Source organism: Anomaloglossus baeobatrachus, chromosome 1 (assembly GCF_048569485.1).
Source record: "Anomaloglossus baeobatrachus isolate aAnoBae1 chromosome 1, aAnoBae1.hap1, whole genome shotgun sequence".
Taxonomy (NCBI): domain Eukaryota; kingdom Metazoa; phylum Chordata; class Amphibia; order Anura; family Aromobatidae; genus Anomaloglossus; species Anomaloglossus baeobatrachus.
The window spans coordinates 858834123-858850281 of NC_134353.1; the positions used below are offsets into that span (position 1 = coordinate 858834123).

Here is a 16159-nt window from a genome sequence, read left to right on the forward strand (position 1 = left end):
CCCCCCAGGTCGAGTGATGAGTGTCCCTCAATGCCCTCACCTTTTAGATGTCTCGATAGCTCTATAATTGACAACTTGTAAATTCCATTTATACTGGAGGACCTGTTAGCAGTGATTCGAGACACTCCTTGAAACAAGAGTCCTGGCCCTGATGGATTCCCCGCCAAATTTTATAAATCCTTTTCGGAACAATTGGCGCCCCTAATGCTCCTTTCCTTTAACTCGATTTCGGACTCTGTCCCCTTTCCGCCCCACTCCACCACGGCTCACATCTCACTACTCAGTAAGGCTGGAAAAGACCCCACGGTGTGTAGTAGTTTTAGACCGATATCACTTCTTAATGTAGGTTTAAAAATCTATGCCAAGCTTTTAGCAAATAGACTTGGTCCTTTGCTTCCTGACCTGATCCATTTTGACCAGGTCGAGTTTGTCCCGGGTAGAGAGGCAAGGGACAACACCATAAAAACCTTGGATTTAATTCAACACGCACATACTAAACAACTGCCTTTGATGTTGCTGTCTTTGGATGCTAAGAAGGCTTTCGACAGTCTCCTGGCAGTCACTTGCACAGACCCTGGACCATATAGGCCGGGGACCGGTTTTCTCATCTAAAATTATGGCTTTATACCATACCCCGACTGCTCTCCTTAAGATTAATGGCACTCTGTCGAAACCCTTCTCCATTCGAAACGGGACCCGGCAGGGATGCCCCTTGTCACCTTTACTGTATGTCTTAGTCATGGAACACTTGTTGTCGGCCATCCGGGCCAACCCGGACATAAGGGGAATTAAGATCACCAACTGGGAGCATAAATGCGCTGCCTTTGCAGACGATCTCCTTGTTTATCTGTGTAACCCCATCACCTCTCTCCCGTCCTTAATGGTGGAACTGAACCGCTTTAGCAAGTGGTCCAATTTTAAAATCAATTTTGATAAATCAGAGGCCCTAAATATTTCTCTACCCCAAACAACTGTGAATGTTATAAAACCAAACTTTCCCTTTAGATGGCCACCCCACGGTAGTATTGGATACTTGGGCATCAAGATCCCATCTGACTTGTCCAGGCTCTTTCAATTAAACTACCAAAGTTTCCTGTCACGGCTCGAGGGTGATTTAGCCTGGTGGCACACGGGCACTCTTTCATGGTTGGGCAGGATCAGCGCGCTCAGGATGACGGCTCTGCCGAGATTGCTGTACTTGATACAGACGGTTCCGGTCTATGTTCCAGCAACCTATTGGGCCAAGATGCAGCGCATATTCAGTCAATTTGTCTGGTCCGGAAGGCGTGCCCGTATAGGGAGTAGCGTCCTAACTAGAACCAAAAGTGCAGGAGGGACGGGACTACCTGACTGTAGGCGGTACTACTTGGCAGCCGCCCATGCCAGGATCCTGGACCTTTTACATAATTCTGGTTCTAAGCTTTGGGTCTGCCTGGCACAGGATATGTGCCCCTTATTACCGACCCTGCCCTGGACCTGGCCGCTCCTCACCAAGCATAAGATTGAGATGTCCTATAGTACTAAACAAACATTGAAAACGGTCCACTCTGTGTCATCACGCAATCTCATGATCCAGCCTAGAGGGCCCCTTATGCCACTAACAGATAACCCGGAGTTTTTACCGGGAGCATCATCTAATAATTTTCTGGGAAGCACGAAACTGAATCCTTTGAGATTAAATCGGGTGGCTCCGGGCGGGTCTCTCATCTCACTTCTGGAGATAGTAGAGGGCCGGAATTTCAAACTGCGATTTAATTTTGAGTATGCTCAACTCAAGCATTTTCTAACCTCCCAAAACACTATCAGGGCTCATCCCCCACCCCAAACTCCTTTTGAAAACCTTTGCACTGGGCCTTCCGACACGCGTCATGCAATATCAAGGGTGTACAAGCTTATGACAAGTGCAGCAGAGGTGTCGCTTCCTCGCTTTTGTAGAGCATGGGAGTTAGAGCTCAATCAAACGATTCCCGGGAATCAATGGGAGCGTTGTTTCCGCCTGACCCACAGGTCGGTAGTTGCCACTAGGATGCAAGAAACCAGCTATAAAATACTTTCCAGGTGGTACAGGGTTCCGGCGTCTCTTCATGCGTGGTGCCCCGAAATACCGGACATGTGCTGGCGTTGCGGGGCCTCGGGAGGCACCATGTCTCACATCTGGTGGCACTGCCCGGGCCTGTCGGTCTTTTGGAGCAAAGTACTGGTAGCCATAAAAGAGGTCACAGGGATCGTAGTGCCCAGTCGCCCGGAGGCAGCTTTACTGTATATCTTTAACGTATCGGAAAAGGTTTTTTAAAAAAAAAAAAAAATCTATCTTGGGTCACCTTCTTCAGGCCGCCAAGACAGTGGTCCCACGGCGCTGGAAAGACTCTACCCCCCCCGACGTTGGATGAGTGGGTAACAGAGGTAAATGTGATCCACCGCATGGAAATGGTGATGGCCCAATCACGAGGGCAAACAGTGGAGACAGCCACTAAGTGGTTCCAATGGGAGTCTTTCCTGTCCAGTGAGAAATTTCTTGAACTAATTTAATCTCCGGATTGGGGGCACCCTGGCTTTTTCTCTTTTAGACAGTACACACCATCCTCTCGACAAATCTTAGCTCAATGGACAATGCATCAGCCCCGGTCGCCTCACCCTGCTTTCTATCTCTCCTCTCCTTCCTCTGAAATACCTCTCCTTCTTTGGATTCTGTGACTATCACTCAACTTAATCTCTTCTTCTTGTTCTATCATCTAAGGTTTTAAATGTTTATCCATGTACTATTTCTACCATCCATAAAATATTACGAAGCCTGCGAAGGCTTGGTGTAGCATTGACTTTGGATTTCTGATTTGTATCATTTGGTACAGCATGGATGTATGTTCTAATATTGTAATTCCTTTGAAAATCAATAAAATCTTAAATTGGAAAAGGAAAAAAAAAAAAACCCAGACCTGTTCCTGGGAGACAAGATCTCCAGACAGAAACGGACACGTGATTAGAGCAGATTCATTAAAAATGGAGATGCCATTCAGCATGGTCAGTGGTAAATAGGAAGAGGAAAGGCCTGCTGGCCGAATATCATCAGAAATGGACATGTGAATGAATATCAAGCAATTGACAGAAGCAATGGAAAACAGGAAACCATGGCAAGACCAGGCCAATTTAAGAATGCTTTCAAAACTAGAAGTGTTTGTTAATTTGCCAATTGTTAAAAATTAACTAACGAGAAATCTATATACGTATAAAACCAATTTTTGATGTGACCACACAGTTTTCCTTCAAAATAACATTAATTCTTCTTGCTATACTAGCATAAAATCAGAGATTTTATAGGTTGTACAAGTATCCCATTATTCCAAACCGGCGATAATGATCATTTTCATATGTAGGTTGAAACACAGTCATTAACTGAAACCGCTATGCAGGAGGGCTACAACAGCAAAATTCTGCTACAAAGCCCTAAGGGAACGGGTGATATTCATGACCGTAAACGCAAGTCAGCCAAGAAAAGTTAGTGCAACTAATAGAGACATCATCATGCTTACTTTCCTCCAAAATTGGATGATGTCCAGCAGTTCCATCAGCACAGACCTGGCAGCAACCAGTGTGAACGAGTTACAACAATCTAGCGTTTGGAGACGTCTGGCCAGAAGTGGTCCTCATGGAAGAATTGAGGTCAAAAGCCATACTTTCAATAAGGAAATGGTAACAAATGGCTTATCTGTGCACAAATACACAGTAACTGAGGTGCAGATAAATAGCAGCATGTGATCTGGACTGAGGAGCTCAATTTGAAATATTTGGCAGGAAGAGAACAGAGTTTGTTCACCAAAGGGCAGGAGAGCAGTATAGAAACAAGTCTGTCTAGGTGTTAGATAAAGAGAGAAGAATTTCCCAAAGCCTACATCCACGGAAGATCAGTGGCAAGTTCCCCAAGATGTTTGGAACAAGCTCCCTGCCGGGATCCTTCAACAACTGTGTACAAGTGGATCTAGAAGAATTGATGCTTTGGTGCAGTTTTAAGAGCAAATATTGATCAATATTACATTTTTCTGTTGTACATTAATTTAGAATATTGTTAAAATAATAAAAAAAATGAAATTATTAGCACTTCAAATTTTAAAGCATTCATACTGGATGAAGGAGGTTAGCTTTGATATTTATTTATTTATTTATTTGAAGTATAACGTACTGGTATATATGTATAAACAAGTAAATGTAATGATTTAGGACATATATACAGTGGAATCTCGCTTAACGAGTAACCCAGTTAACGAGAATTTCTCTTAAGCAAAGATTTCTGTAAATTTGTAACTCTGTTTACGAGAAAGCTTTGCTGTACGAGCAAATTACTCACCGCACACACTTCCGGTTCTGTACATCCACCGCGCTCTAACACGATCTTGCAGTCGACACAAACACACACAAACACACACAAGCACACACACCCTCACGCACACGCATACAGTATTATGCTCACCTTACCTTCCGTTTCATTGCCGACCTCATGGTTCTTGTAGTTCACCGGTACATCGCGATGAGGGAGGAATCCTTGCGGCGAACTACAAGACCCAGGAGGCCGTCGATAGAACGGAAGGTAAGGTGAGCATAATATGGGCACCTTCTGTTCCATCGCCAGCCTCCTGGGTCTTGTAGATTGCCGCTCCAGGCTGTGTATCGGCAAGCATCTTGACGAGGCAGGAACTTCCCCTGTCAGCCGCTACTCAAAGGCAGCGCGCCGACCAATCAGAGGCAAGCGGCTCCTGCCTTTAACGTCAGCGCTCTGGGTGCGGAAGTTCCTCCCTCATCTTGATGGGAACCCAATATACAGCCCGTACTAGTGAACAGCAAGTCCCAGGAGGCCGGAGATGGAACGGAATGTAAGGTGAGCATAATGTGTGTGTGTGTTTGTGTGTGTTTGTGTGTGTTTGTGTGTGTTTGTGTGTGTTTGTGTGTGTTTGTGTGTGTTTGTGTGTGTTTGTGTGTGTTTGTGTGTGTTTGTGTGTGTTTGTGTGTGTTTGTGTGTGTTTGTGTGTGTTTGTGTGTGTTTGTGTGTGTTTGTGTGTGTGTGGAGAGGCACAATAGGGGACCAGGATGGGACATTTAACAAGTTGTGGAACGAATTGTCTGCATTGCAATGATTTCCTATGGGAAATCTTGCTTTGCTGAACGAGTAACTTGGTTAACAAGCACACTACCAGAACATATTGTTCTCATTAACCAAGGTTCCACTGTACTGGTAAACATGTCTTAAAGGGGTACTCCAGGGAGATAAAAATCTATTCGTATTAACAGAACTTCAAAAAAAAATTACTGGCTCAAGTACATAGTGGTGTTAGAACTACTCATTGATATGGAGATGCAGTTCCTAAGTGCTCCCCCTAAATTCTGGGACAACATTTTATAAATCAAAAGTTGTGTCTTACTTCTAGCTCCTAATGCCAGACGGGCTCCTGATAATGCGTCCTTCCCTGTAGCCCTAGATCAGGGGCTGTGGTTTGCTTCTTGCTTGTTATACAAGCCAACCCTACTGACCAAGCTGAATTTCGCGAGTGCCTGTTCGGAGTGACAATTGTGTAAGCAGGGAGAGCCAACAGGTCACATCTAGTGTTGAGCGAGCTCCATCGTGCTCAAGTGTTCTGTACTAGGACCGAGCAGACAGATGCCCAGAACGGCTCGACTCGTGTACAGAGTATAATGGAAGTCAACGAAGGCGAACTCAAGCATTTTTCAGGAAGATCTTCCAAAAAATGCTGGAGTTCCTGTTGGTGCATTGCCACTGCACCCCTGAGGAAGCCCATTTCATTTGATGGCGTTAAATGTGGGGCAGGCAGTCGGCTCCCGGTCTATCTATTCCTTTACAGGTTACAGGGGTTAGGGTTATTGACTACCTTTATCTTATAGGTACCCTTAAGTGAATTTTTGCACAGGTTCTTGCTGTATTTGGTACTTTATACTATACATCTTTCATGTGTTTATTTTCTGTGTGTGCCTTGTTCATACTGGCAGTTTTTTTTCCTGAATAGATTCTTTATATCTTTCTGTGCCCTGTTCATATTGACTGGTTATTCCCTGTTTGTCATGTGTATTTATTTAGAGGGATCCGGTGTGTCCTGACTGCATACACCATCTTTCTGTGTTTTAATGAGGTTTTAATATTTCTTTCATATAATAAAGTTATGTGATATTCAGCTCTGGCAAAAATTAAGAGACCAATGCACAGTTTTATAAAAAATCATCTTCTCTACATGTGTGACAGCCATTCCAATGTCCGTTGAATTCCAGAGTACACCTCATTCTACTTAATGTGCTTCTGATTAGGTGATCACCTGAACCAAATCTTATTTAATGAGGGAAAGTATAAGAAACACTGCTGTGGTCTTCACAATCCTCTTGCAATAGGACAAGCTGGATGGCAAAACAAGTGCTAGTAATATCCTAAAAGTAATAGGTATGAAAAAATAACTTAACTATGCCAAAAGGGTCTTGAGTGAGGAAAAGAAGGGCTCTATTCTGGCTTTACTAGCAGAGGGATACAGTGAGCATCATGTTGCCTCCATTCTAAGCCGGCAGTCCATTACAACAAGGTCAAGCAGCAGACATTTGAGACAACAAAACTACAAACCAGCAGAGGGCGAAAGTGAATCTCCACTGACCGAGATGACCGTCATCTTATTCAAATGTCACTCAGCAACCACAGGATGACATCAAGTGACCTACAAAAGGAATGGCAAATGGCATCTGGGGTGAAGTGCATGGCAAGAACAGTTCGTAACAGGCTCCTAGAGGCAGGGCTCAAGTCATGTAAAGCTAGAAAAAAGCATTTCATCAATGAGAAGCAAAAGGAGAGCCAGGCTGAAGTTTGCCAAAGACCATAAGGATTGGAACATAGAGGACTGGAGTAAGGTAATCTTCTATGATGAGTCTAATTTTAAGCTTTGCCCAACACCTGGTCGTCTAATGGTTAGACGGAGACCTGGACAGGCATACAAGCCACAGTGTCTTGCACCCACTGTGAAATTTGGTGGAGGATCGGTGATGATCTGGGGATGCTTCAGCAAGGCTGGAATTGGGCAGATTAAACTTTGTGAAGGATGTATGAATCAAGCTGCATACAAGGTTATCTTGGAAAAACAGTTGCTTCCTTCTGCTCAGGCAATGTTCCCAAACACTGAGGACTGTTTTTTCCAGCAGGACAATGCGCCATGCCACACAGCTAGGTCAATCAATGTGTGGATGAAGGACCACCACATCAAAACCCTGTCATGGGCAGCCCAATCTCCAGACCTGAACCCCATTAAAAACCTCTGGAATGTAATCAAGAGGAAGATGGATAGTCACAAGCCATCAAACAAAAAAGAACTGCTTACATTTTTGCACCAGGAGTGGTATAAAATCACCCAAAAGCAATGTGAAAGACTGGTGGAAAGCAGCCAAGACGCATGAAAGCTGTGATTAAAAATCATGGTTATTCCACAAAATATTGATTTCTGAACTCTTCCTGAGTTAAAACAATAGTATTGTTGTTTCTAAATGATATGGACTTGTTTTCTTTGCATCATTTGAGGTCTGAAAGCAATGCATTTTTTTATTTTGACCATTTCTCATTTTCAGAAAATATAAAATTTATTGCTTGGAAATTCGGAGACACGTCAGTAGTTTATAGAATAAAAGAACAATTTACATTTCACTCAAAAATATAAAGAGAAAAATAAAAAAAAGGAAAATTTTGCCATGGTCTCTTAATTTTTGCCAGAGCTGTATATACGCAGGCTGTATATTGTACTGTTAATTGTATAATTATTGGGTTCCAGTGCCCTTTTGGCACATATTTGCTTTGTTTTTTGTACAGTGGAACCTTGCTTAACGAGAACAATCCGTTCTGGGACTGTGCTTGTTAATCAAGCTACTCGTTCAGCAGAGCAAGATTTCCCATAGGAAATCATTGCAATGCTGACGATCCGTTCCACAACTTCTAAAATGTCCCATCCTGGTCCCCTGTTCTATCATTATACACATGTACAAACACACACAAACACACACAAACACACACAAACACACACAAAACACACACAAACACACACACAAACACACACACACACAAACACATTATATGCTCACCTTAACTTCCGTTCCATCGCCGGTTTGCTGGGACTTGCTGTTCTCTGGTACGGGGCCGGGCTGTGTAACGCGTTACCATAACGACGAGGCAGGAACTTCCCGGCCAGAGCGCTGACGTCAAAGGCAGAGCCGCTTGCCTCTGATTGGCCAGCGCTCTGCCTTTCATTAGCTTTGCCAGGAAGTTCCTCCCTCGTCGCTAGGGCTGCAGATACACAGCGTGGACTGGAGCGCAGCGGCGCACTATAGTACCCAGGAGGCCGGCGATGAAACGAAAGGTAAACATATGTTATATTATATGCTCACCTTACCTTCCGTTCCATCGCAGGCCTCCTGGGTCTTGTAGTTCGCCGCGAGGACGTCGCGATGTACCCGGGAACTACAAGAACCATGAGACCGGCGGTGGAACGGAAGGTAAGGTGAGCATAATACTGTATGTGTGTGCGTGGTGTGTGTTTTTGTGCGTACATGTGTGTGTTTGTGTGGACAGTGCAAGTGCGGGTCAGAGTGTGGTGGATGGACGAAATCGGAAGTGTGGGCAGTGTGTATTTTGCTCGTCCAGCAAAGCTTTCTCGTAAAGTGGGTTACAAATTTACAGAAAGCTTTGCTTGTTAAGCGAAATTCTCGTTAAGAGGGTTACTCATTAAGCGAGGTACCACTGTACGTGGGTTGGTGTGTGGAGCACGGAACCTTTCAAATTTAACATTTATATAGTCGTGCGACCCTGTTTTGTTTTATTTTCCTTTTCTTGACGAGTTCGGCATTGACTTCAATTATACTCTGTACACGAGTAGCACCCTTCTGAGTGTCTGCTGGTTACCAGTACGGGGCACCAGAGCATGGTAGTGATTTCTCATCACTAATCATGTCTCATAATGAAGATGTGGAGCTGAAGGCTTGGAACAGAGAACTAATGTCGCACTTCCCATACTCTACTGCCAACCATCCCCAGTACTGCTCCCATTCCTCCCATACTCCCACAGTAATTTTTCAGTCCCTGCAACTTGTTTATGCACCTTTTGTCCCTCCTGCTTTACATGGACTTCCACAGCGCTTTACATATTTCGTCAACACTGTCCCCAGTGGGGCTCACAATCTAAATTCCCAATCACTATGTCTTTGGAGTGTGGGAGGAAACCAGAGAACCTGGAGGAAACCCACACAAACAAAGGAAAAACATACAAACTCCTTGAGGACCTGGAGGAAACCCATTCGAACAATGGAAGAATATACATATGCCTTGAGGACCTGGAGGAAACCCATGCAAACAAGGGAAGAATATACAAACTCCTTGAGGACTTGGAGGAAATTCATGTAAACAAGAAGAGAACATACAAGGTACTTGAGGAAGATTTGAACCCAGGACCCCAGTGCTGTACACATATCATCATCACTTTCCCCAATGTGGCTCACAATCTAAAATCCCCTAACAGTAGGTGTTTGGAGGTTAGGAGGAAACTCGAGAATCCAGAGGAAACCCAAGCAAGCATGGGGAGAACATACAAACTACTTGAGGACTACTTCGAACCCAGGACCCCAGCGCTGCAAGACTAAAGTACTACAGTACTGAGCCACCGTGCTGCCCCCCAGCTTGTCATTTAACTGTGAGACCACCTTCCCAAACTGGACATTCCAGAACATCCAATGTTGGGAAAGGGTTGACACCAATGTGCATTTTTATGGGAGTTGCTCAATACAAAATCCTTCCAAATCCTTTATTTGCCAGATTAAATTCCCACAGAACAAGAAATGGTATGAACAGATTACATGTACATTACATCTCACCTCCAGATTTTTGCTGGCAACATTCTTTACAACTGCAGGAAATAACTCGGAGGCATTTTTTCCGGCTGAAATCATCTGAAAAAAAAAAAAAAAAAGGAATAAAGTGAAAGCGCGTGAGAAAGATGGACAGATGATTAAAATATCCCACACTGGTCCAGCTAGCCTGTGCATGGCTGATCAAGCCTCAGTAATCCTGTCTGTCTGCAGAAGCTTACCAAGGCCCCTCCAACATCTGCAGACGTCTCATCACTACTAGACTTCGTAATACACAGCGTGAATACATTTATCACTGCAGCATGTGTGCAACAAGGAGAGGCACAATGCCCGAAACAGGACGGGAAATTCAAGTATTCATATACTGTACTATATACAGTGCATCACAAAAGTAAGTACACCCCAAACTTATGTAACTGCTCTAGTGAACTCCATGCCCAAGAGAGTTAAGGTAATGCTTAGAAATAATGGAGGCCACATAAAATAGTGACAATGTGGGCACAATTTGTCCATTTTCACATAGAGGTGTACTCACTTTTGTTGCTGTATGTTCAGTTATTTACATGGTTATACAAGCTGTATGCTGACTACTGTACATTGTATCAGTGTCAGATCCTCAGTGTTGACCCATGAAAAGATATAATATTTACAAAAATGTGAGGGGTGTACTCACTTTCGTGATATACTGTATATAAAAAATATTCTATACATACTGTATGTGCAGACAGTGCTACATGAGAAAGTGCAACATCTTACAGCTAAATGTTATTCTTACCTACATTACAGGCAGTAGTGTGATTGATTATCTTGGCAGCAGGGACGAGGGGGCAGAGAAGGGGCCACTCAAGACTTACAGGGTGGGGTCTGCCCACAGCAAAACGGCACCATTAACAGTACCTGTACACATTGGGTGCCACTACAGTTACATTCTGGGGCAGAGCAGGGAGCCATGTCCTCCATGCCCTACCACTCTCTGTTCTGTAGCTTTAGGCCCACTGCTTACAGAACGGAGGAGGCAAGAACAGGACATCAGAGTCCTGGCACAGGTGGCACAATGCAGTCACCGCGTCTGGTTGTGCCAGTGTGCACAGAATCTGGGGTTAGGTGAGAATATAGAGGTTTGTTTTTATTTCATTTTGTAGTACATTAATCTGGTATTGGGGGAAGGGGGGACTCTAGGGCCATTATTACTGTATGGAGGAGGGACACACTGGAGTCATTATTACTGTATGGAGGCACACACTCCAGACCCATTATTACTATATGGGGGAGGGACAAACTGAGTCCATTGTTACTGTATCGAGGAGGGACATACTCAGTGGCCATTATTACTGTATGGGAGGGACACACTGGGGCTATTATTACTGTATGGGGGAGGGGAGGGACACACTGGGGTCATTACTACTGAATGGGGGAGGGACACACTGGGGCCATTGTTACTGTATGTATGCACACACTCCAGAGCCATTATTACTGTACTAGAAGGTGGCCCAATTCTACGCATCGGGTATTCTAGAATTTACATATTGTGTAGTTAATGTATGATTTTTGTTATATATATATTATATAGATATTGTTGTGTGTAGTTACCAAGTGTTTGTGTAGGGCGCTGTACATGTTCTGGGTGTTGTCTGGGTGTGGCGGGGGGTGAGAGCGGTGTTGTATGTGTGTTGCGTTGTTTGTGGAGCGCTGTGTGTCTGTAGCGTGTTGTGTGTGTGTGTGTGTGTGTGTGTGTGTGTTACGCGGTTTGTGTGGGTGTGGTGTGTTTTGGGGGGAGGTATGTTTTGTGCAATGTGTGTGTGTTGCGTGGTATGTGCGTATATTTATGTATGCCGCGGTGTTTGTGTGTTGGGTGTTGTGTGTGTGCAGCGTTGTCTGTGTGTGTGGGTGTCTGTAGGGCGGTGTTTGTGGTTCCCAGTGTGTGTGTGTGTGTGTGTGTGTGTGTGTGTGTGTGTGTGTGTGTGTGTGTGTGTGTGTGTGTGTGTGTGTGTGTGTGTGTGTTGGGGGGAGGTGTGCACCTCCCATCGTGATCCATCCGCCATGCTGCGCACCCCCCATCGTGCTCCATCCGCCATGCTGCGCACTCCCAAACGTGCTCCATCCGCCATGCTGCGCACTCCCAAACGTGCTCCATCCGCCATGCTGCGCACTCCCAAACGTGCTCCATCCGCCATGCTGCGCACTCCCAAACGTGCTCCATCCGCCATGCTGCGCACTCCCAAACGTGCTCCATCCGCCATGCTGCAGTCCCAAACGTGCTCCATCCCCCATGCTGCGCACTCCCCATCGTGCTCCATCCCCCATGCTGCACCAGCATCAGCCTCTCTGCCCCAGCATCAGCCTCTCTGCCCCCAGCATCAGCCTCTCTGCCCCCAGCATCAGCCTCTCTCCTCAAAGCATCAGCCTCTCTCCTCAAAGCATCAGCCTCTCTCCTCAAAGCATCAGCCTCTCTCCTCAAAGCATCAGCCTCTCTCCTCAAAGCATCAGCCTCTCTCCTCAAAGCATCAGCCTCTCTCCTCAAAGCATCAGCCTCTCTCCTCAAAGCATCAGCCTCTCTCCTCAAAGCATCAGCCTCTCTCCTCCAAACATCAGCCTCTCTCCTCCAAACATCAGCCTCTCTGTCCCCAGCATCAGCCTCTCTTCTCTCAGCCTCCCCCCTCCCAGCCTCCCCCAGCATCAGCCTCTCTTCTCTCAGCCTCCCCGCTCCCAGCCTCCCTCCTCCCAGCCTCCCCCAGCATCAGCCTCTCTCCTCCCAGCCTCCCCCAGCATCAGCCTCTCTCCTCCCAGCGTTCCCCAGGATCAGCCTCTCTCCTCCCAGCCTCCCTCTTCCCAGCCTTCCCCAGCATCAGCCTCCACCTCCCAGCCTCCTTCAGCATCAGCTTCCCCCAGCATCAGCCTCTCTCCTTCCAGCCTCCCCCAGCATCAGCCTCTCGCCTTCCAGCCAACCCCAGCATCAGCCTCCCCCTGCATCAGCCTCTCTCCTCCCAGCCTCCCTCCTCCCAGCCTCCCCCTCCCAGCATCAGCCACCCCCAGCATCAGCCTCTCTCCTCCCAGCCTCCCCCAGCATCAGCCTCTCTCCTCCCAGCCTCCCCCAGCATCAGCCTCTCTCCTCCCAGCCTCCCCCAGCATCAGCCTCTCTCCTTCCAGCCTCCCCCAGCATCAGCCTCCCCCAGCATTAGCCTCTCTCCTCCCAGCCTCCCCCAGCATCAGCCTCCCCCAGCATCAGCCTCTCTCCTTCCAGCCTCCCCCAGCATCAGCCTCTCTCCTCCCAGCCACCCCCAGCATCAGCCTCTCTCCTCCCAGCCTCCCCCAGCATCAGCCTCCCCCAGCATCAGCCTCTCTCCTTCCAGCCTCCCCCAGCATCAGTCTCCCCCAGCATCAGCCTCTCTCATTCCAGCCACCCCTAGCATCAGCCTCCCCCAGCATCAGCCTTTCTCCTCCCAGCCTCCCCCAGCATCAGCCTCCCCCAGCATCAGCCTCCCCCTCCCAGCCTTCCCCAGGATCAGCCTCTCTCCTCCCAGCCTCCTCCAGCACACCGTGCTCCTCTGCCAACACTCACAGATCCGATCGCATACTCACACACACACACCCGATCGCATACACTCACACACACCCGATCGCATACACTCACACACACACATTGACGATATTGCACATACGCGCTCACTCACAACATCCGGAGATACCACATGCTTCTGGCCATGTGATCCACCGGCAGGTCCTGGAAGCTCACAGCACAGTATCGCCGCCGAGAAGCAAGCGATATCCCAGGATGTTGTGAGTGTGTGGATGCGATGTGATGTGTGTGTGAGGTGTGTGTGAGAGTGAGTGTGATCTGATGTGTGTGTGTGTGTGTGTGTGTGTATGTGTGTGTGTGTCTGTTATGTGTGTGCGTGTGGATGTTCCGCCGCTGCAGGACCTTGATGCGCTGGTAACTATGCTACCATGATTACCAGCGCATCCCGTCCCCCACTCGCACGGGAGCCCACACCAGCATACGGCGGCAAACCCCAGCAATGCGAGGGTATGTGTCGGCTGGGTTTGCGGCGTACGCTGGTGTGGGCTCCCGGGGGTACAGTACTCACCTGGGAGTCGTGTTTCCGTGTCAGTTCGGGGGATGCGTGCGGGGGGCGGGGCCAGAGCGAGCGTGCATTGCGTGAGGGGGGCGGGGCGTGGCCGAGTTGCCAATGCGTGCAGGGTGCCGGGGCGAGAGGCCAATCCGTGTGGGGTGCGGAGCCTGTGCGAGCGGCCGGCCAATCCGTGTGGGGGGGAGCCAGGGCGAGCGACCAATCTGTGCGGGGGGGCGGGGCCATGGCGAGGCCAGCGACCAATCCGCTTTGTGTCACCGTAAGGACACAATTTTGGAGCAAGACAGAGACAGACAGACAGACAGACAGACAGACAGACTAAGGCAATTATATATATAGATGGGGGAGGGACACACAGTCCATTATTACTGCAAGTGCACCATTACAATTCATGGGAGACTCAATTATTACTTTTGTTGAATAAGTCAGGCATTATGAATTGCTAAGGAGGCACTAGGGGACAATATTAAAAGAAATCTGTCAGGGGGGGGGCTTTGTAATCTGAAGATCGCATGCTGTAGGGGTTAAAACATTTCAGTGATGCATCTCTTATCAAACTACCTGCTATTTACTTGCAATGTTTGTTTTAACACCAAGAAATTATCATTGCTCCAACTACATTGCCTGGTGCCTGATAATCAGACATGCCCCCTCTAGAGTCTGGTCAGGGTATGATTATCTTTACCAGCTCTGTTGCATTGTTAAATCTAAACTTCGATTTTGCCGGAACCGCTGCACCTAGTAAACTAAGTGAAACATCGTTGGATTCAGGGTCTCTGACTACATCATGCTGCTCTCAGTTGATGTAGCAAAAACCTGCTGACAGATTTCCCTTAAATGTCAAAGAGCACTTAAGAGGCTACTATACTGTAAGTGCACTCTCAATTGTAACCATCAAAGGGTCACACAGGAGGGATTATTACTTTCTAGGAGGCAAAATATGGGCGCTATTACTTACTAAGGCACTCACCGAGGGAAAAATTGCCATCTAGGAAATAGTTTTGCTATCTAGGAGGGCACAATGCGGGCATTTTGCTTTGTAAGATGCACTGTGGTGGGTATTATTATGTGGGGCACTAAGAGTAGTCATGTTACTATGCCACTTACAGTTCTGGCCAAAAGTATTGGCACCCCTGCAATTCTGTCAGATAATACTCAGTTTCTTCTTGAAAATGACTGCAATCACAAATTCTTTGGTATTATTATCTTCATTTATTTTGTCTTCAATGGAAAGAAAAAAAAAATTGTCATACAGCCAAATTGGATATAATTCCACACCAAACATAAAAAAGGGGGTGGACAAAAGTATTGGCACTGTTTGAAAATCATGTGATGCTTCTCTAATTTGTGTAATTAACAGCACCTGTAACTTACCTGTGGCACCTAACAGGTGTTGGCAATAACTAAATCACACTTGCAGCCAGTTGACATGGATTTAAGTTGACTCAACCTCTGTCCTGTGTCCTTGTGTGTACCACATTGAGCATGGAGAAAAGAAAGAAGACCAAAGAACTGTCTGAGGACTTGAGAATCCAAATTGTGAGGAAGCATGAGCAATCTCAAGGCTACAAGTCCATCTCCAAAGACCTGAAAGTTCCTGTGTCTACGGTGCGCAGTGTCATCAAGAAGTGTAAAGCCCATGGCACTGTGGCTAACTTCCCTAGATGTGGAAGGAAAAGAAAAATTGACGAGAGATTTCAACGCAAGATTGTGCGGATGGTGGATAAAGAACCTCGACTAACATCCAAACAAGTTCAAGCTGCCCTGCAGTCCGAGGGTACAACAGTGTCAACCCGTACTAGCCGTCGGCGTCTGAATGAAAAGGGACTGTATGGTCAGATACCCAGGAAGACCCCACTTCTTACCCCGAGACAAAAAAAAAGCCAGGCTGGAGGTTGCCAAAACTTACCTGAGAAAGCCTAAAATGTTTTGGAAGAATGTTCTCTGGTCAGATGAGACAAAAGTAGAGCTTTTTGGGAAAAGCCATCAACATAGAGTTCACAGGAGAAAAAAAAAGAGGCATTCAAAGAAAAGAACACGGTCCCTACAGTCAAACATGGCGGAGGTCCCCTGATATTTTGGGGTTGCTTTGCTGTCTCTGGCACTGGACTGCTTGACCGTGTGCATAGCATTATGAAGTCTGAAGACTACCAACAAATTTTGCAGCATAATGTAGGGCCCAGTGTGAGAAA

General features: G+C 46.7%; 1 protein-coding gene across 2 annotated transcripts in view; it reads right to left on the reverse strand.

Moving 5' to 3' along the window:
- AP3B1 (adaptor related protein complex 3 subunit beta 1) overlaps positions 1 to 16159 on the reverse strand; it is a 350885-nt gene that overhangs the window by 294325 nt on the left and 40401 nt on the right. For both annotated transcript variants that reach the window (XM_075325641.1, XM_075325633.1), the window contains exon 3: positions 9886 to 9960. In XM_075325641.1, the coding sequence (XP_075181756.1) occupies positions 9886 to 9960 (75 nt within the window). The remainder of the gene's footprint in view (positions 1 to 9885; positions 9961 to 16159) is intronic.